We start from the raw sequence: 20660 nt of genomic DNA, 5'->3' as shown, positions 1-20660 counted from the left end.
AAGAGCTCTCTTACTTTCCTGAAGTGCACTAAATGATACCTTTTTTTTTTTCTCTTTGATCAATCACTACTGTCTCTTTTTTTCCCATTATCATTTCAAACAAACTTACTGATGGAAACAATATTAACTTTTCTGTGGATAAAAGCAAGGGGACTTGCTGATTAACTAAATCTAAGGTTTTGTCCCTCTGTAGCTACAGCCTGGACGGATGTCTCCCAGCCAGTTTGCACGGGTCCCTGGATTTGTTGGTAGTCCGCTTGCTGCCATGAATCCCAAGCTGCTGCAAGGGCGAGTTGGGCAGATGCTTCCCCCAGCACCAGGCTTCCGTGCCTTCTTTAGTGCTCCACCTCCTGCTACACCACCTCCTCCACAGCAGCACCCCCCTGGCCCAGGACCTCTTGTGCAAAACTTACGGTATACACAACAAATGCTACTGTTTGTTTATTCATTGTTGGCTGAGTCTCCTATTGACGTTTAGTATTTTAATATGGAAGTCTCTTGATATTTGCAGGTGATAAATTTTGAGATGTTACTGGATCCTCAAGTTGCCAGAAGAGAAATGTTTGACAGTCTGCAGGCTTTCTTATAAATCACATTTTCCTCAAGTCACATATTTCCTGTGTACATTTGCACATTTCTAATTAATCACCTCTTTTATTTCTTCTAAAGTTTATGTCTCACTCTAGATTCATTTTACGAACACACACATACTTATACAGGGTGGGGCAAAAATAGGCTTATAGTTGTGAGTATGCAAAACACAGCTTATTCTGTTTATTGTATTATTATTATCAATAGAGGCCCGGTCCGTGAAATTCTTGCACTGGGGGGTGAGGGGGGTTTCCCTCAGCTCGGCCTGTGCCCTCTCATAGTCCAGGAGCCCTCAGGGGATGTCCGACTGACAGCTTAGGCCTGCTCGTGGGGAGTGGACCTAAGCCGTCAGTCGGACATCCTTAGCACTGCCTTGGAGGCGAGAGAGGCTCCCACCACCGCCGCTACGCTCACCAGCCGTGAGCCTGGCTTCTGGCTGAGTGGCACTCCCCCTGTGGGAGCGCACTGACCACCAGGGGGCAGCTCCTGCATTGAGTGTTTGCCCCCTTGTGGTCAGTGTGCGTCATAGTGACCTATTGTTCTGCTGTTGGGTCAATTTGCATATTAGCCTTTTATATAGGATATTTTCCATATGAACAACTGTAAACCTACTTTTGCCCCACCCTGTATATATCACTAAGGGTTCTTTAGAGAAACAGAACCAAGAAGTGCCATATATACATAATACAAGGTGGGGCAAAGGCAGGTTTACAGTTGTGAGTATGTGAAACAGAGTTTATTCTTGTAGTACTATTTATTAATTATTGTTTTACTTTCCATATGAACAACTGTAAAGCTACTTTTGCTCCACCTTGTATTTTCAGTGTCATTCCCAAGTGGTTGTAACTAAGTACATTAAATCTAAAGCAGCGGTCACCAACCTTTTGGACCTCACGGACCATCAGTGGTCCGTGGACCACCAGTTGGCGACTGCTGATTTAGAGACTTCTGTTTGACAGAAGCAAAGAGAAAAAGAATTATACTGCTTTACTGTTAATTCACTCAAATTTATGATCACCTGCTCAGGAGTTGAGAATTGGCCATTGTAGAAGACGTAAGAACATATGGCTATCTTTTCCTTCTAAAAAGTCTCCTTAGAATAGACTTTAACATTCCCTTGGATGAACCTGTATGAAGTTATCTTGTACTAACAACATTCTTGAAAACTTCAAATCATAAGGACAACAGAAATAAAAAACCTTTTCTGTTTTTTCTTAGATCTCAGGCCCCAATGTTTAGAGCAGACACCACTCATCTTCATCCACAGCACCGTCGACTTTTGCATCAGAGACAGCAACAGAATAGAAAGTAAGTGCTCACCCTCCTCCTTTGCAATTTTTTAATTCAGCTGTTCATTTTGACAGTGTACATGGTGCTACTAGTTTATTTTTTTTAATATATTTTTCTTGAGGGAGAGAGGGATAGAAACATCAAGGGTGAGAGAGAATCATTCATCAGCTGTCTCCTGAACGCCCCCTAGTGAGGCTCAAGCTGCAACCCAGGCATGTTCTCTGACTGGGAATTGAACCGTGACCTCCTGGTTCATAGGTCAACGCTCAACCACTGAGCCATGCTGGCTAGGCAAGGAGCTACTGATTTAGTTTACTTTTTAAGTAAATTTAAATAGTATTGAATTTATTTTACTGGTAAAGTCAACATATAAGCTGTCATTTTATGTTTGTGATAGACTAGCTTCAAACGATAAGATTTTGTCAGCTAATTTCCAAGTTACTATAATTCTGTTGATCAGAAATACAGTTTAGATCGGATATTTTTTCTTATAAGCCAACATTTTATACTCTTATCAAGTTCTTACCATATTCTTACCTACCTTTTGTCTACCATCTCAGCTCTGAGGTAATCTTGAATTATAGTAGTTAGCTTTATATTTGGGTCTGATGTAATGCCAACAGTCACTCTTTAATCTTGGCTATAATTCTTTAATCCTCATCCAACAAATGCAATTACATATTGATATATGTGACCCTAGCTATATGTCAGGCACTGTGGGGATTGAAAGAACAAGGCATATAAAACCCTGCCTTAGTGGAGCTTATGTTATAATCGTAAAATAAAAAATTAAACAGAACTTAGGTTTCTTCAACCTTCGGTTATAATGTTTTCTATGTGTAATCCATTCTCACATTCAAAGGAATTGTAGAATATTTTTTGCAGGAAAAAAACTGTATGGGCTCTTAAAATATTAATTTTAAAAATACTGTATTAAAATATTAAAATCTAGTGCCTATCGTTAACTCTATGGGACTGTACACTTTAGAATTTGATAAGAGGGTAGATCTCATGATAACAAAAGACCACACTAACATGCAGTTCCCATGTTACATGGCTCATAAAAATGAAGTCTCAAAAAGCTCACTTGCAATCAGAAAACTGCAGATTAAAATTAGATAACCATTTTACATCTCCACATGGACAAAACTTGAAGTATCACTGACTGTTATTATCGGCAAGATTGGAGTGTAAAGCCTCTTAAGAGAGAATTTGGCAATAAATAATAAGGTTGAAAATGTGAATACACCACATCTTAGTAGATCTATTTTTAATATATACCTGGGTATATTATCAACATGGATAAGTATGAAAAGCAGTGTTGAGTGAGAACTATTTATATAAAATTGAAAGGCACACTGAATAGTAATGTATAAAATTTAAAGATGTACACACAAGTAACCAAAGAACTTATGTGCATATATGTATAGCCCATGGACATAGACAATAGTGCAGTGAAGGTCTGGGGAGTGGGGAAGAGGCTGTGTGGAGGGAGGCAAAGAAGGAAGGGAAATGAGGAACATCTGTAATACTGTCAACAATAAAAAATAAATTTAAAAAAGGGGAAAAAAGTATAGAATCAATTCAGGGAGGGTACATACCAAAGTCGTTCCTCTAGAAACTGGGCTGGGATCCATCCAGAGAAGTACAAGAGGGCCTTCAGCCTTAAATGTAATGCTTAATATTACTTTTTAAAAATCTGAGGCTAATTTGGCAAAAAATAGATTTTTTTCATTATGTCTAGGTGGAAAGTAAATGAATGTTTATTATAGTATTTCTATACTATAGTATTTCATTATACTATAGCATAATGAATGTTTATTATAGTATTTCTCTACATTTGAATTATTTCATGATTTTCAACAAGTTTAAAAAAAGTATATAGACTTATAATCAAATTGGCCTGTGTTCAGATCTCTTACTCTGACCAGTTGTGTGGCTTTGGACAAATTACCTGATCTCTTTCGGCCTTAGTTTGTTGTCTTAAGTGGAAAAGTAAACCTACTACCTCATAGGGTTATTGTAGGGCTTATACAAAAGTCTGTAGATGAAAGTACTTAGCATCTGGTAAGGAAGTCAGATCTTAGTTTTATTTCCTTAACTGTGTATTGCATAGCTCTTGCCTCAAATTTTGTAAAGATTCAGCTCTCTTTCACTTCTCTTTAAGCAAAAGCAAAGGGGAATCTTTTTTTAATTGGCCTTGTTTATTCCTGTATTATTATAAGGCATAATAAATGCCGCTTGAAGTGAATGTGGTATATGTTTGTTTTTCAGTCAGCATCGGAATCTCAATGGTGCAGGAGATAGAGGAAGTCACCGGAGCAGTCACCAAGATCATCTCCGGAAGGATCCATATGCCAATCTCATGTTGCAGCGAGAAAAGGACTGGGTTGCCAAAATCCAGATGATGCAACTGCAAAGCACTGATCCCTACCTGGATGATTTTTATTATCAGGTAAATACTCTGTGCTAGTTTTGAGGGTCATAGTTTAGTTCCTCCCTCTGGTGAAAGCACTCATTTAAATATTGGTAGAATTGGGCATTGATAGAATTTTCTTTTGAAGTAGTCTTCAAGTGGATAAGAATGACTAAATTCTGTTTTCTTTTCAAGCTAGAGAGCCTCTCACTGTTCACTAAAAGGTTTGCATATATGCCATCTATTTTTTATACATAGAGGCTCTTAGACCAATATTTTCAAATCCCTTTGGCATCAGTAATCTGGTTCTTTCAATTAAGAATATTGGCAGTCTTTCTTGGCTGGTGTGGCTCAGTTGGTTAGGTGTCATCCCATGCAGGTTGCAGGTTCGATTCGCCATCAGCCCAGGTTGCAGGCTCAATCTCTGGTAGGGGGTGGGCAGGAGGCAGTCAATCGATGTATTGCTCTTACATTGATGTTTCTCTCTCTCCCTCCCTCTAAAAAGTCAATTTAAAAATCTTTAAGAAAAAAAATAAGAATATTGGCAGTCTAACTTTAAAGATATTTCCATTAATGATTACCTTTTTTGAAGGCTGGGATTTTTTTTATAAAGGAAATTTATCAGTTTAACAAAAATTAGAGACCAATACATTTACAGAAGGCAAGTTGTTGCAGTCGCCAGTATAATTATTTAATGGTAAAGAGCTGCCATATTGTGTGCTTGTGTTGCAACTGAAATTCTTGTCATGGGGCAGAATTACTTTCAAAAACTGGAGAAACTGTCAGCTGCTGAAGAATTACAAGGTGATGGTCCTAAAAAGGAGCGCACCAAGCTCATTACCCCTCAGGTGGCCAAACTGGAGCACGCCTATAAGCCAGGTAAGCTCTTATCCCCTTAATGTAATAAGAGAAATTTGGCAGGCTACTGATATGATAAAATATAAGTAACTGCATAGGTGACTGGATAGAGATGTTTAAAACTGATTAATAAAGTACTGTTGTCCTTAGTAAATACCGAGATCAACCTTTGTTCAAGTGTGGAATAAATGGTTTGGTACGGACCTTTTAGGTCCTTTTCTACTTGAGATTCCATAACTTTTTAATGCCTTTTTAAATTCCTAATAGTGCTAAAATAGATAAGGGAGGAACATTTCAGATCTCAATTTGATTATTATTGCAACAAAAAAATGGAAAAGGGAAAATTTTGATAAGAGCTTGCTTTAGATAATACTTGGATTTTTATAGTAAATTATTAGACTATGAGTAAAGAACAGAATATAAAGATCTCAGAAAGCTGTCTGCCTGCACAGCTGAGTTTTTGTTGGAAATGTTTTGTCCTTGCAGTGCAGTTTGAGGGCTCTTTGGGAAAGCTTACCGTCTCTAGTGTGAATAATCCCCGGAAAATGATTGATGCTGTTGTGACATCTCGGAGTGAGGATGATGTAAGTGTCAGCAGAATTGTGTGTTTAAGAAATTCTGGGTTATCACTACTTCTCTTGGGGTCATTGTGGAATGGAATCAAGCATAATGGAGTTCTTTATAGTCTAACCTGAAGCTTCTGATCTGACCTATCATGGCATTCTGGTTTTCTTCAAATGTGCTGAGATTCTAACACCTTCATCTCTAAGGCAGCCAGGCAGGACCTGGGGTGGCAGGAATCTTTTCACTGAGTAACTGGCTGCAAATAGCATCAGCTATTTTTCTCCAGTATTTAAATTATCATTTTCTATGTGTTTTAAGATTTTTCTATAATATCTTCATCTTCAACTGCATTCTACAATTATCTTTTGCCTATCTATGAGTTCAGTTTAATGGTTTGTGTGTGGATTGATTCAATCAACTTTATAAACTTTGTCCACATCATTGTTTTTAGAATATTAACTTTCAATGAGTCAAGATTGTCTTCTCAAAGTATTTTCACAAATGGAACTTACATATGCACACTAAGAAACTTATTTTTAATAGCAGTAAACAGTCCACATTAAATAGTCTTGTCTTTTTTTAGGAAACAAAAGAAAAACAGGTTCGGGACAAGAGACGAAAAACCCTTGTCATAATTGAGAAAGTAAGTTTTAGAATTTGTTGCTATGGTTTCAAATAAGGAACTGTCAAATGTATGTACTATAAGTAGAAAAGCAATCAGTGCTCTGTAATTTTAATTAATGGATATATTCTTGTTAAGTGCCTATTATGTGCCAAGCACACCAGAAAGGTGTTCTCACCTGTGGCTTCAAGGAAGGCTCTCATGATCGCAAGTACTGGGGTTTTGTTCAAACTTGTTCAGGTCACAGCTGAGTGCTAGGGCAGGTCACCTTTCTAGGACAATTGGAATAAAAATGACATTGTTCCATATATGAAATAATTGAATCAATTGAATCAGTTTACATATATTGGCACTCCCTGGGTGCTGGGTGCTAAGAAAAACAAGGTAACACACCGGCAGTTGTTTTGTGAAGTGTAAATACTACGTTGCAAGGCCATAGAGCATAGTGGTTAAGAGCACAGACTCTGGAACCAGGCTGCAAATCATGCCTTTTTCACTTTTAATTGAGTCTGTGACTTGAGGCCAGTTATTCAACCTTTCTGTGCTGTCCTCAGTTTCTTCATCTATAAAAATGGAGATGATGGTAGTCTCTTTCTCATTGGGCTGTAGTGAGTATTTGGTGAATGGGTACTTACATGCCAAGTGCTTAGAACAGTGCCCAGCACCCAGTATAAAAATGATTTTATATATATATATATATCTCCAGCAAGCAAAATGCCCAGTCCTCCTGAATTGGGGTGCCAGCCACCCAGGGAATGTGTGCTCCCTGCTTGGGTTTGAATTCCTGAGCCAGCTGGACTGGAGGCTGCTGTCACCAGCAGGGTGGAGCTGCCTCTTTTGGCTTTTTCGGGTGTCTTTGATGTCATCAGCCAGTGGCTGCATGCCATCATAGTACTATTTGCCAGGGTGAGGCAGATGGTATATTCCTACCAAATGTTTTCAAATCTGAGCAGGGTGAGAATTACGTGAATGACACGTCTTTATTTGGCCATCATTTCTCATTTGCTTTCCTAGTTTTTCCTTCTCATTTTTCCCCCCTTTTTTCCCTTCCATAGCTTTTAGTATACTCCCACACCCCACCCCATCTTGCCTAGCCAAATAGTTCATTAAACCGTATTGAAATGGCCACTTTACTTGTCTGTAGCCTATGCTAGACTGTTAGCTCCTCAAGCACAGAGGCCATAGCTCATTCACTCTAATATTTTTTTTTTTTTTATCAATGTAAGGCTTAACTTGAAGCAGTGATATAGGTTGTTTATGTTACAGAGCTGTTGTTGCTGTTGGAAATTTTAGAATGTGTAATCATTTCACTATCATTACCTTCTGGATTAGAGGTCAAGGAAACATGAAGAATGGTGTTTGAAGAAATTTTAAAAGTTATTTCACTGTGTTTTTCTGGATTTAAAAGAGCACTTTTGTTCTCTCAATTTTATTACAGTGAGCTTTCATTCCCAGATCTTTAATTGCTAGTCCTAAACTGTGAGGTGATTTATCTAATACTCTGATCCTGACTTAGACCTACAGTTTGCTCCTGGATGTGGAAGATTATGAAAGGCGTTACCTCCTAAGTCTAGAAGAAGAGCGACCTGCCCTGATGGATGAAAGAAAGCACAAAATTTGCAGCATGTATGACAACTTAAGGGGAAAATTACCTGGACAAGAGAGGTAAGAATTGTGCACTTTGAGGAAGACATGAGACTAGCTGGACTCCCTACTCTGCTAAACTGAACTTTATACATTTCTACCTTTTCTCCTTTACCATCTCAGTAAGCTCCAAGTCTGTTCTTTTGGCCTAATTGAGATGCCACTTCATATAAAGCATTTCGTAGTCCTTCCCAGCCAGGAAAAAAAAAAAAAATCTCTTTATCCTGAATTCATTTATTCAACAAATACTTATTAATATCTACTAGGGACTGCTGGGTGTTCCAGAGAAAGTGGGGAATATTATTTAGTTTCTATTTTTGAGCTTATGGATTGTACTTGGTTAATGCTTACTAGCATGCTCAACCTTGTAATCTTTATGTATTTTCTTTCCTACTAAGCTGAAAAGTATAAACATTTAAACTTCCTTGGGATTTTCATAGAGTGCTCATACACTATGGAAACGTGTCAGTCTTTCAATGAAGACTAAGCTCCTTAATATATCTCTTTTTTTTCTGTATCTCTATTATCTCTCTCCCACCCAGTATCTGGAACAGAATCTTGCTAATGGTAAATGTTCTATAAATCCCAAATATTTGTTTGATGAATGCAAGAGGACTGTCTAAGCCAGAACATACACCAAACAGAACATAAGAATAAGCACCTTCTTTTCTGGAGTTGTGCTGACAGGGAACTGGTTGGATAAATGTAGGTTTATCCATGGATTGGAATGTTATGCAGCCATTAAAACGTATGTAGTTGAAGTATATTTATTGATGTGGAAAAGTGTTCACAAAAAGTTGTTGGGAAAAGTGAAGCAACAAAGCCATATGAATTCTATGAACCCAATTTTACTTTTAATTATTTTTTTTGTTAATCCTCATCTGAGGATATTTTTCCATTGATTTTTAGAGAGAGTGGAAGGGAGTGGAGAGAGAGATAGAGAGAGAAGCATCAATGTGAGAGAGTCACATCAATTGGTTGCCTCCCACACGTGCCTGGACCAGGACCTGCAACCGAGGTACGTGCCTTTGACTGGGACCCTTCAGTCTCCAGACCAACTCTCTATCCACTGAGCCAAACCAGCTAGGCCTGGACACATTTTTTTTTAAAATATATTTTTACTGATTTCAGAGAGGAAGGGGAAGGGGGAGAGAGAGAGAGAGAAACATCAATGATGAGAGGGAATCATTGATCGGCTGCCTCCTGCACGCCCCCTACTGGGGACAGAGCCCACAACCCGGGCATGTGCCCTTGACCAGAATCGAACCTGGGACCCTTGAGTCCGCAGGCCAATGCTCTATCCACTGAGCCAAACCGGCCAGGGCTGGACCCATTTTTTTGTGAAAGATAAAAGTGTTATACCCAGCGAAAAATTTCTTCAAAATATTAACACTACCTCTCAGATTATGGAATTTTAATTTCCTTTTTGCTTATATAATTTTCAGATTTTGCTGTATTAACTATGTTATTTTATAGTTAGTTAAAAGTTAATAAAGGAAATTAATGCATATAGTTTGACCAAATTTTTTTAACATACAGTTTTTGAAATAATATTCTACATTTGGGAAACTTGAAAAATTACTTTTTATTATTTGACTGAGAGTTGGAGAAGTAATTCTCACTATTTTGTAGTACAGATAATTGTATAGTGAAAATGAATGCAGTATATTCATTTAGTAACACGTAAGAGGGAAAAAGGTTTTTATATTGTTCTTGCTGACCTAAGTTAGCATTTTTCTTCCCCTGCAGGCCAAGTGATGACCTCTTTGTACAGATCATGTGTATCCGAAAAGGGAAGAGAATGGTTGCCCGCATTCTCCCTTTCCTCTCCACAGAGCAAGCAGCTGACATTCTCATGACAACAGCCAGGAACCTCCCATTCCTTATCAAGAAGGATGCACAAGATGAGGTGATCCTCATGTGGGAAGGAGGGATGTCTTTCTTTGGGTCTTCATAGTATGATTTCTAGAATCCAAATTTCTTTTCCTCCCCATTCTTTTTGTGTTGCTTCTCTAACCTTTGGCAGTGTGACTTGATTATTTAAAACAAAACTTTACTCCAGACCTATTTTTTAATTCCATGTTTCATCCCACAGACCATGTTTCTAAACATGAAGAAAACAGTAATTCCTTCTTATTTAACATAGTTATAAAGCTGTGATCTGTATCTGAATTACTTGGGAAGCAAATAATTTAGCCCTATCCCAAATATGCTGGATCAGAATTTACAGAGGAAAGATCAGGGACTCTGTATCTATAACAAGGTCCCAGCTGAATATGATGCTACTAAAGTTTGCAAACTTATGGTCTTGGTTACTTTGCTAGATATAAAGTAGCACTCATTGGGATGTTGTCACCAGCTCGACATTTACCTGTAGACTGAGTTGAATGGCATCCTGCCCACAAGAATCAGGCCAGTACTTTTAAGTAACTTTTATCACAATCTAAACTAGGTTGGATATTGAAACATGATTATCAAGTTTACAAGTTAACTCTTGGTGAGAATTATTTTCTGCTTATTCCTGTCATAACACTTGAAAGATTAGCAGAATTTAGAACAGTCTTAGTTCAAAACAAGAAATTAATAGGGTAGCACAAAGGGCTAATATTATTAACTGTGAGCTTCAGAAAAATAGAATTAATGATAGTGAACCTGTTAGAATAGACTACAAGTTAAGTAACAACCATCTGGTAATAGTCCCAGGAAACATGATTTCAAGATACTTTATCAATGGTGTAACATGAAAGAGTTGAAAATTACTCCTTTTGAAATGAGTTGAAAAAAATACCTTCTTGAAATTTTAGCATCTGCAGAAGAAATGAATGTGAAGTTTATGTCTCATCATTGAAAAAAGTGAATTGAGACAAGACAAGTACATTTTTTAAAGAATTCAAGAATGAAAAATGGGTTGGAAGTTAAGGATTTGAGGTTTATCCTAGAAAATAGAAAACAAGAATAAAAGTAACCGCAACTTTACAGCATATAAATTATAGGCAAGGAGGCAGGCATTCATTCATCATAATCTCAGAGGAACTCATAAATAGAAACAAGTTGGGAAAGCAGAAACCAACTTGAAGGGGCTCCCATTGGTAAAAGTGGGATTATTTTTATCTTAAAGAAAAATCACAGAAGTGGATTGAGGTAGACATATTCAGTGAGTTTATAATGATACCAAGAAATATGTCAATCATCCTCAGAGATTGCTAGGCCATCAACTTAATATTCTGAAAACTGATAACTAAAGGAAAAGAAGCTTTCATTCTGCCTTTCCATTATGACCAGAGAGTCACCATATTATAATAGAAAGTTCTTTATAGAAGAACTAGAGGCCCGGTGCATGAAATTTGTGCACGGGAAGGGGGATGTCCCTCAACCTCATCTGTATCCTCTCGCAATCTGGAACCCCTTGGGATGTCGGGCCTAAACCGGCAGTCGGACATCCCTCTCGCAATCCTGGACGCTGCATGCACCAGTGACCATACTTTTCATACAGGTGAAAGGCATCTTGCTAGTATATGGGCAGCTACATTTTTTTGCCCTGATTATAAAAAGTAGTATATAACATGATCTTTCTGAGTTAGTAGTACCATTTTTCCTATCTTGTGGGTGGAAAAACTGAAGCAGAGAGAAGTAATTGACTTTGTCACACAGTTATAAGTGTCAGAATCAGGGCTGACCACAAAATGTGCAAGCCAGAGTCCATGCATTTCATCACTGCATCATCCTGTTTTTTCAGTGTTAGAGTAGCCTTGCCAGGTTTTAATTTTTAAATTTAAGAGACTGTTCCCAATACATAGGGTAGGATCCCTATGCCTGGCCAGTGATCAGGGCCTTCTGTGGGGCGACCGGCAGGCGGGGCGATCAGGGGCATTGGCTGGAGGCCTGGTGCCACCCACCGGCCAGCCCCACCCCCCAATCACTGCCGCCAGTCATCTCCCTCTCAGGGGGCAGACACTCAACACAGAATGCAGGAGCTGCGTGGGGGGCAGCTCCTGCGTTGGGCATCTGCCCCCTGGTGGTCAGTTTGCATCATAGCAACCGGTCGTTCAACCATTCGGTCAATTTGCATATTAGGGTTTTATTATATAGGATTTCAGCTACTAAATGCAAAAATATGATAACATTAGGAAATCATTTTACAACCCCCAAATGGAAATGCAGTCAATCTGGACTGCAGTCATTACTTATACTAAAGCATTAGGTAAATGGTGGATGGAGGACTTTACATGGTTTGGAGCGAGCTAACACCTGAACCCACTGGTCACTGTTCACAACACTAAGAGGGAACTACCAGATGCCGTGTGCATCTTAACATGATGCAGTAGAAAGCACATAGTTCTACCAGCCCTCCATCAAACCTCCCCACCCCCCCTTTGAACCTGAATCTAATCAAAACTTTAATTCCGTCAGTGTATATGGGGAATATAGAAGATTCTGTTAAATGATACCACACAGGTGCAAATAACCAGATCCAAAATATGGAACAAATGACCCAGTTTCTTCAACAAATAAATGATATGGGAAGAGGAGATGGACAGTGACAGAGGACCTGTTGTTAACAAATTTTAAAAGCCTTACCAACCAAACAAGTGCTGTCAATGAGTGGATCTTATTTGAACTATGATTAGAATAATTCAGCTGCTAAAAGACATTTTTGAAATAATTGGAGAAATTTTAATTTGGAGTAGATATTAGATGATATTGAGGAATTAAATTTTGCTAGGTGCAATAATATCATGAGAGGTTTTGTTAGAGATACAAACTGAAGTATTTATAGATGAAATTATAAGATAAAGGAGGAACAGATTGAATAAAATTTGGCAAAATGTTGGTTTAATTATTGAAGTTGCATGATGGGTAGGTACAAGGACTTCATTATACTGCTCTTTATACTTTTGTGTATATTTTTACATGCTTTGATTTTTAAAGCTTTGTTTATTTAGAGTAGTGGATCACAAAAAGTAGCCTATTTTCCATCCTTGGCTATTATATAAAGTAAAACCAGCCATCATTTTTTTATACCAGGGGCATTGAGTGCTGGAAGCACTTTTGATTTCCTTTCATGTGTTGTAACCTAGTTATGTTGGTAGCTCTGTATTTTAACTTTTCAGTTCAGGCTAATGACCAGAAGGAATGAATGGCTAGCAAGGTAGAATTCAACATCCTTGGGTTCTGTTTCAAGCTACTAGCTCTGTAACTCTGAACACTGAGCTTAGTCAATTAGCTTCTCTAATAATCTATAAAATTACTAAATAATATCTCTGCTTCCTCATTGAGCTTTTATAAAGATAAACCAAAATAGAATTAAGTCTGAAAATACTTCTCAGTAATTCTGTAGTACTCCCTCTTAGACACAATATATTGAAATCGCCTAAATACTCATCTCCTCTGTGTTTTTGATCCCTGAGGGTCTGTCTGTCCTTTTAACTTTTGTTCTTAGCCTATGTTCCTGGTACATTGTAGGAATTTAAATATTTGTGAGATAAATTAAAATACTGATGTTTTATCATGAATCTTTTGTGTTTGAGAAGTGATTTTATTCCCTGGGTTCACACAGGTCATGATATTTCATATGCAAATTGAGTTGAAAAAGTTCTCAGTAGATACCTTAGAATACTTTGTTAGGATTCTAGTAGTATCTGCTAGACTTGTCAGCCCATATTTGTTAAATCTCGCCTCAGGCAGTTGAGTATGCAGCTGAGCAAGCACCCATCTATCCAGGCTCACCCATTGAGGGTGACTGAAGTAACAGTTGCCAGGATCTAATGTTTTATTTTTTTCACTGTAGGTGCTGCCGTGCTTATTGAGTCCCTTTTCCCTCCTCCTCTATCATCTTCCGTCAGTGACTGTCACCAGCCTTCTGCAACAGCTAATGAACCTACCTCAGAGTGCAGCTGCACCAGCACCTTCTAATCCTCACCTCACTGCTGTTCTCCAGAACAAGGTGGTCTTGCCTTTTTCGTCCCTGAACTTTACAAGGCTTCTAAATTTGAGTTACAGATAACACTAATAGCTGCTGTGGGTATGGCAACTTGTTAAAAATGTTTCCTTCATCCGGAGTTACATTAAGTTTCTAGTAACAGAGGCCAGAATTAACAGTGGTTTCAACAAAATAGGATTTTATGTATCTCATGTCAGTAAATCTGGTGTAGTGGCTCCATGCATGGTCAGGGATGCAAGCTCATTCGGTTTGCCTTCTCTGCTATCTTGTAGTGGCTGCCATACTCATGACTCCTCTGGGTCCATGATGATTGTAGAATTCAAGGCTCCACTTTGCATCAGGTAGAGAGGTGGGTACAGATGGCTGAAACATGTGGATTAGCTGTCTGTCTTCCTTATGGACCTTTTCCAGGAGTTTTCACCAACAATTACTTAAAATCTCAATGGCCAGTCTTCGTCACATGCCACACCTAACTGCAGAAAGTGTGGAAACATCTTTTAGTTCACACCATTGTCATCACAAAATTAGAGTTCTCAAATAGGAGGAGAAAAGTATATTACAGTGGGCAAGTAGCAGCCTTTGTTACACGACTTTACATAGAAGAACATCCCATTTCATATTTCATTTACATCAAATTAAGTATCCAGAGACTCAGGGGAAGCATAAACAGAAGAAGGAGCATGAGCTTTTAAACAGAGCAAGTTTTCATTCCTTGCCTGCCACTGTCTAGATTTGCGACTCTGAATAGATTATTTCATTTGCTGAGCCATAGGTTCCTGGTCTGTGATGATGTCTACTTCAGTGTTGATGTCCACTTCAGGATTTTCCTATTACTGAGATGCGAGAACAGCTGTGAACAGTTCATTGTAATGCCTCATTCATAGGCACTCATTAAGGGCCATCTGTTAGAGTAAAGTGAAAAAGTAGGCTCTTTCCTTGCCCCCCAAAACTGTCAAAGCATGACTCTGGAGAGGGAGCAGTTGCAGTGCCTCAGGGACTTCAGATGGGGTTCTGGAGTGATCAGTTATGTGCCCTCCATGTAATTTGGTTTCCTGGTACTAATTTTGATAAAGGCAGTAGAAAATTGTAAGATCAGATGAGATTGTATAGCCCAGTGTTTTTCATATATGAAGGGAACTTTTGGGGAAAGGCAGTGTTATCGTCTATGAGGGGAACTCAGAAAGATGGGATGGAATCTCAAAATATTCCCATCTTCTCTTTATGATCCATCGTAACTGTGACTCAGACATTAACCCAGTACTTCTGGTCCCTATTGCATTTTCATTCTATGCCCCTTTAGACTGCATGTTTCCTGCTTTTACCACTACCCCATAAGTAAAACAAATCTTTATATATTTTAATTTCTAAAGCATGTTGTGGAAATCGTGATAATCCTAGATATGGTGAATATAAACTTCTTTTAATTTTTTTAGACTCTTATTAGCATCCTATCTATGCCTTTATATTTCCAGATAGATGTGTCCTTTTTTAAGAAAATCTTTTCTTTGTATCCTGATCATTTCAGTTATGCTTCTTTGTACATTTCCCACAGGTTTTACTACCTGTTTTTCTTAATTCAAAATATCTTGCTCTTTTTAATGTTTTTTATTTTGTCCATGAACTTTAATTTTCGGTATCAAAGTTTGTCTTCATTTAACTTTCCTTTTTGATTCATTTATCCATGGCAAGGAAAAGTTATCTTTTTATCACAGGGTGGGGTTGGGAAGCAGTGAGAACTGTAGGACACTGGGACTTTTGTTTCCATTGATTATGTGTTTTGCTGCTGTGCAAGGAGAAAGGCACAGCGTCTCCCCTCATGGTTGTCTGATCTTTGCCCAGTCTAACTGAAGAGCACAGCGGTAGTCATTTGATTTAGTGCCATTTCCCCTGCGTGGTGGTGGAGAGGAGGAGATGCAGTATTGAACTTGATTCCCTCTCTCCTGTTGTAGTTTGGCCTGTCACTACTCCTTGTTGTCCTGAGCCGTGGGGAAGACCTACAGAGTTCAGACCCTGCTACAGAATCAACAGAAAACAACAAGTGGTTAGTCTGCGCTGTATTTCTTTTAAATTCTTTTAGGTAATCTTTTCATTCTTTTTCTTACATTGTTATTATCGATTTTCCCTTTCAGGATGCAAGTGATGTTCATGGCAACCCGAGAACTTCTGAGGATTCCCCAGGCAGCCCTAGCCAAGCCAATCTCTATCCCCACAAACCTAGTATCCCTCTTTTCTCGCTATGTTGACCGACAGAAACTGAATTTGCTGGAGACAAAACTGCAGTAAGTTAGCAACAGGAGAATTCCTATCTCACTAACGTTGGCACTTTAGAAGTTATGAGGAGGAGGTTTGGGGGCGGGGTGGGCATAAATCTGAATTTGGTGGAAGAGATTAAAGACTTCTATTAAATATATGAGTACCTGCTAGATATCAAACACTGTACTGGGTGCAGTAGCACCCTCATAGTTGACTGAATGTTAAGAGTAGAGACGAGACATCTTTGGTGTTTCGTTAAGATAATTTTTACAAGGATGTAATTTTATGAAAAACATTGCCTTCTGTTTTAACTCATTTATACAAACAAGTTTCCTTTCTTTCTTTATACCTGTAGGCTAGTTCAGGGGATACGATAAAAGATCTGCACATGTGTCCTGTACCTCTTTTTGGCTGTCACCTGCACTGCTGCCATCACCAATGGAGTGTTTGTAATGAGGGAGGGGAGGTAGCTCATTCCTCAGAGCGTCTTATGTGGCCGAGTCCTGTTCACAAGGATTGTCTCTAAATGCCAGGTGTTTCCCCACTGCTCTGTGACGTTCGGCTGAGTGATACTTCTGCTGGTTTCTTCTTATCTTCTCTGTTACAATTCTGCATGTCCCACTTTTACTCAATTCTTACCAATTTTGCATTTTCTTTGCTCTAGAGACACAAATATAATCTCTCCCTTTATCCCACCACTATTCCATTTCAGAGTAGATTATAGCCTGCCAAAGGATCCCTCCCTGCATCTTATTGAAGTCTTTTTCATTGCCCCATATTAATATGACTATAGGAGAACTAATTAAGTAGAAATTAATATACATGTGTGTGTACACACACCCCTCCACATGTTTCTGTGGTCTCCAGAGGATCCTTAAAGAATGAGTTTTAGAGGGAGAAATATTCAGTTGACATCCCTCCTCTAAACACAAACTAGCTGATATATTCTTAACCTGTTTCTAGTCCTTCTTATAATTAATTTGGTGAGTTCCCCTTGTTTTAATATAAATACAGAATATGCCAGCATATTAATAAAATCAGAACTCAATTGGCTGACACCCAGCTCTAGACTGAGAAGTCCTTTTTTTCTTCCCCACTTGAGTTTCCTTTGTTTCTGTTCACCTGAATGGAAACAGCATACGGTTTAAGCCTTTATCCTGCTACAGCGACAGTGTACTTGAGCCTGTCCTCCCAAGTGTGTGGAAGATTGCCCAAGGTGATTCTAACTTAGAGCCTGCTTCCACAGTGTAGCTTTTGTCTTCCTGAGACTACTTCAGTAAGCCATGCTTTTACCTCTCTCTTCCCCATTTTTATTTGGTGTCCTGGATAGAAACCTCCAAATGTAACCATGGAAGCTAAGTTGGGCTTGCTTTGTTCTTCATTCTCCATGCCACGGGCAGAACTGCTGTCCTTGCTACTTCATCTCACTCAGGTCCCATCCCAGGGACCTAGACATGAATCCTAGCAAGGACAGCCTTCCGTTACCTTTTCACTTGTCCCTCTCCCATTCAGCAGTCAACCAGGATAAGAGGTTTTGTTCCATGGTGATTATAGCCCTCAAGAAAAATCTGAATCCATTTTAAATGTACTTTTTGTTGTTCTCACCTTTCGAATGTAGTGGGGAAAGACAAGTTGTGATGTTTAAAGAGAATAAACATTTTGCACATAACATGTATTGTACAACAGTAAAATCCTCCATTATAACCAGTTGTCCTTGTCTCCATCTCCATTTCTTCTCATTCTGTAGCCCCAGGCTCCACCAGCTGTTCCCAGTGACATTACTAGCTTCCCTCTGCCATTATCAACTGACTTATTTCCACTGGGCACCTTTCCTGCCTTTTCACTTCACAACCGATCAAGTGAATACTTGATTAGTATTTCTTCTCTGTGCTTTTTTGTTTGGTTCTAATAAAGATTAAAGTTTCTAAATTTACATTTTTATAGGGAATTGTAAATAAATACAAATTGTATACTTGAAAAAATGTGTTCCAGCATTTCTCCTTTCTTGTTACTTCTTAGCATGATTTTTAATTTGTTTCTAGCATATTTAGGTAGACTGGCAAGTCTTGGTGTTGGAAATTGGTAAGGATATTACCTAATGTTTTTACTTTTTTAATGTTATTGTAATGTTTACATGGTAACTTTCCTTTAAAAACCTAGAGTGCTTTCTGTCCTCCTCTCTCCATTTTAACTACAAAATGGAATTATGAATTGTAGATATACTGTAGTTCATCTTTTTCATGCCATCTATCTCTAGGCACATGTGATTTTTAAGAGACTCATTTAACCCAGTTTGGCCTTAAGCTGCCCTCACAATTCATCTTCTCAAAGGAGATGGGGGAAATTTTCCAATTTGCTAGAGTAAATTTGTTATTTCAGATAAAAAGGTTCTAATCCCTTTCTCTGCCATTGTGGTGTGTGCAGTTAAGTCTTTTCCTCGCCATATCTTCTGACAAGACTTTGAGGGTCAGGCAATTCTTAACCAACAAACAAAAGCAGAATCATCCCATTCCCCAATGGATTTGGCTGAAAACTTAATAAAATCTGGTACAACTCCAAGAGGAGACACTAGAGCAGCGGTTCTCAACCTGTGGGTCGTGACCCTTTTGGCGGTCGAACGACCCTTTCACAGGGGTCGCCTAAGACCATCCTGCATATCAAATATTTACATTATGATTCATAACAGTAGCAACATTACAGTTATGAAGTAGCAATGAAAATAATTTTATGGTTGGGTCACAACATGAGGAACTGTATTTAAAGGGCCAGAAGGTTGAGAACCACTGCACTAGAGTAAGACCAAGGTGAATCTGTAAGGAATTGCATGTAAGATGGCACACATACTTGTGCTGTGTCACAGTCACTAGCCTCTACCATATCTAGCTGGGAACATCACCTCTCTGGACAGTTGGATATATTCTACTGAGACAATCATTTTTCTCTTTGTTTCTATGTTTCTCCTGCACTAGTTGATTGGTTCAGTAATAAATGCGAGATATTTTGTTTGAAAAAAAAAAAGATTCAGCAAACAAGTAGAGAAAGAGAAAAAAATTAAAAATTATAAAGAGGGAGGGAGACAATTATTGGCTGCTTACTTATTTGAAGCTTATTTTCCCCCTCATGAGTAGACGGGCTCCTTGAGTTAAACTGTTTGCCCAAGGTGACAGCTGAGCAGCAGAGCTTGGGACTCCTGCAGGATGTTCTTATTGCTGTGAAGGAGTAAAACTATCTTCTAGTGGCTCTGTTCTCAACCCTAAGTGAAAGAAAAAGTCTTATTAGATAGTGAGGTTTGGTTAGAGAGGAACTGGCCCAGGAGTGTCCTCGAAACCCAAAAGCATGGATTCAGAATGTCAGAGTGAGGAAGACCTTAGTGGTTGGTCTACAAGCCAGGGAGCTGAAGCTGAGGGGGCAGAGGCTAGTTCAGGTCCCTGGGCTGGAACTCCAGTTTGAATGCTCTGCTCCTCTCTAGGTTACAGTTCATAGCCTGGGAAATGCTGGGCCTACTCCAGAAAATGTTATCTATAATAACTAAAGTGTAATATGCTAATTAGACCAGACGTCCTTCCACCGAGCCAGAGGGAAGCCTGGGTCCCAGGTGCCTGGCGGCAGCCAAAGGAAAATCCAGGTCCCAGGTGCCAGAGGGAAGCCGGTGTCAGCAGCCGGGGGAAGGAAGGCCTACTCTTGCATGAATTTCGTGCATTGGGCCTTCAGTAGTGTTGTTTCTTGTGAGAAAAAGCCTGAGTTTAAGAAGTAAGTGCTTTGGCCCTGGCTGGGTAGCTCTGTTGGTTAGAATGTCATCCAAATACACCAAGATTGCAGGTTCAGTCCCTGGTCAGGGCACATATAAGAATCAATGACTGAATGAATGAATGGAACAAATAGATGTTTCTCCTAATTAAATAAGTGCTTCTACTTTATGAATGTAACACTAGCTTACAATAACCAACTGATTTTGAGTCATGTAGTATATTCAAGATATTTTTTGTTCTAGGCACTTTAAAAGTCACTTAAGACTCTAATGAGAGCAATATTAACCTCCCTGCTAATGTATGTCAAAAATAATAAAATTAGGTGAAGCCTAAAATAGGTTACGACAGTGTGTCACAGTTAAAAACTGACATCAATGCATGTAATCTTATCCTATATAAAATAAAGAGGTGATATGCAAATTGACCCTCACGCCCTCACAAGATGGCTGCCTACGACCAGGCCAGCGAGGGGTTAGTGAGGGGTGACCAGGCCAGCGGGGGCAGGGGGGGTGCCAGTTGGGTGCGACCAGGCCAGTGGAGGGGGGGCAGTTGGGGGTGACCAGGCCAGTGGAGGGGGGGGCAGTTGGGTAGACCAGGCCAGCAGGGGCAGCAGTTAGGGGTGACCAGGCAGGCAGATGAGCGATTAGGAGCCAGCGGTCCAGGATTGTGAGAGGGATCCCGGATTAGAGAGGGTGCAGGCTGGGCTGAAGGGACTTCCCCCCCCCCCCTCCT

The 20660-nt window shown here is 39.2% G+C and overlaps 1 protein-coding gene across 1 annotated transcript in view; it reads left to right on the top strand.

The window, feature by feature from the left end:
* Nucleotides 1–18112, top strand: part of PATL1 (protein associated with topoisomerase II homolog 1 (yeast)) — a 35218-nt gene extending 17106 nt beyond the window's left edge. The window contains exons 8-19 of the mRNA XM_005860443.2: nucleotides 194–414; nucleotides 1810–1899; nucleotides 4156–4336; nucleotides 5053–5176; nucleotides 5642–5739; nucleotides 6303–6362; nucleotides 7858–8006; nucleotides 9735–9894; nucleotides 13774–13929; nucleotides 15876–15967; nucleotides 16056–16205; nucleotides 16535–18112. Of these exons, the coding sequence (XP_005860505.1) occupies nucleotides 194–414; nucleotides 1810–1899; nucleotides 4156–4336; nucleotides 5053–5176; nucleotides 5642–5739; nucleotides 6303–6362; nucleotides 7858–8006; nucleotides 9735–9894; nucleotides 13774–13929; nucleotides 15876–15967; nucleotides 16056–16205; nucleotides 16535–16556 (1503 nt within the window). The 3' untranslated portion in view covers nucleotides 16557–18112. The remainder of the gene's footprint in view (nucleotides 1–193; nucleotides 415–1809; nucleotides 1900–4155; nucleotides 4337–5052; nucleotides 5177–5641; nucleotides 5740–6302; nucleotides 6363–7857; nucleotides 8007–9734; nucleotides 9895–13773; nucleotides 13930–15875; nucleotides 15968–16055; nucleotides 16206–16534) is intronic.
* The last annotated feature ends 2548 nt before the right edge of the window (nucleotides 18113–20660 follow it).

The sequence above is a fragment of the Myotis brandtii genome, unplaced genomic scaffold (genome assembly GCF_000412655.1).
Source record: "Myotis brandtii unplaced genomic scaffold, ASM41265v1 scaffold1341, whole genome shotgun sequence".
Lineage (NCBI taxonomy): Eukaryota > Metazoa > Chordata > Mammalia > Chiroptera > Vespertilionidae > Myotis > Myotis brandtii.
The sequence above is the reverse complement of the archived record's forward strand: the minus strand, read 5'-3'. Positions and strand labels throughout refer to the sequence as shown.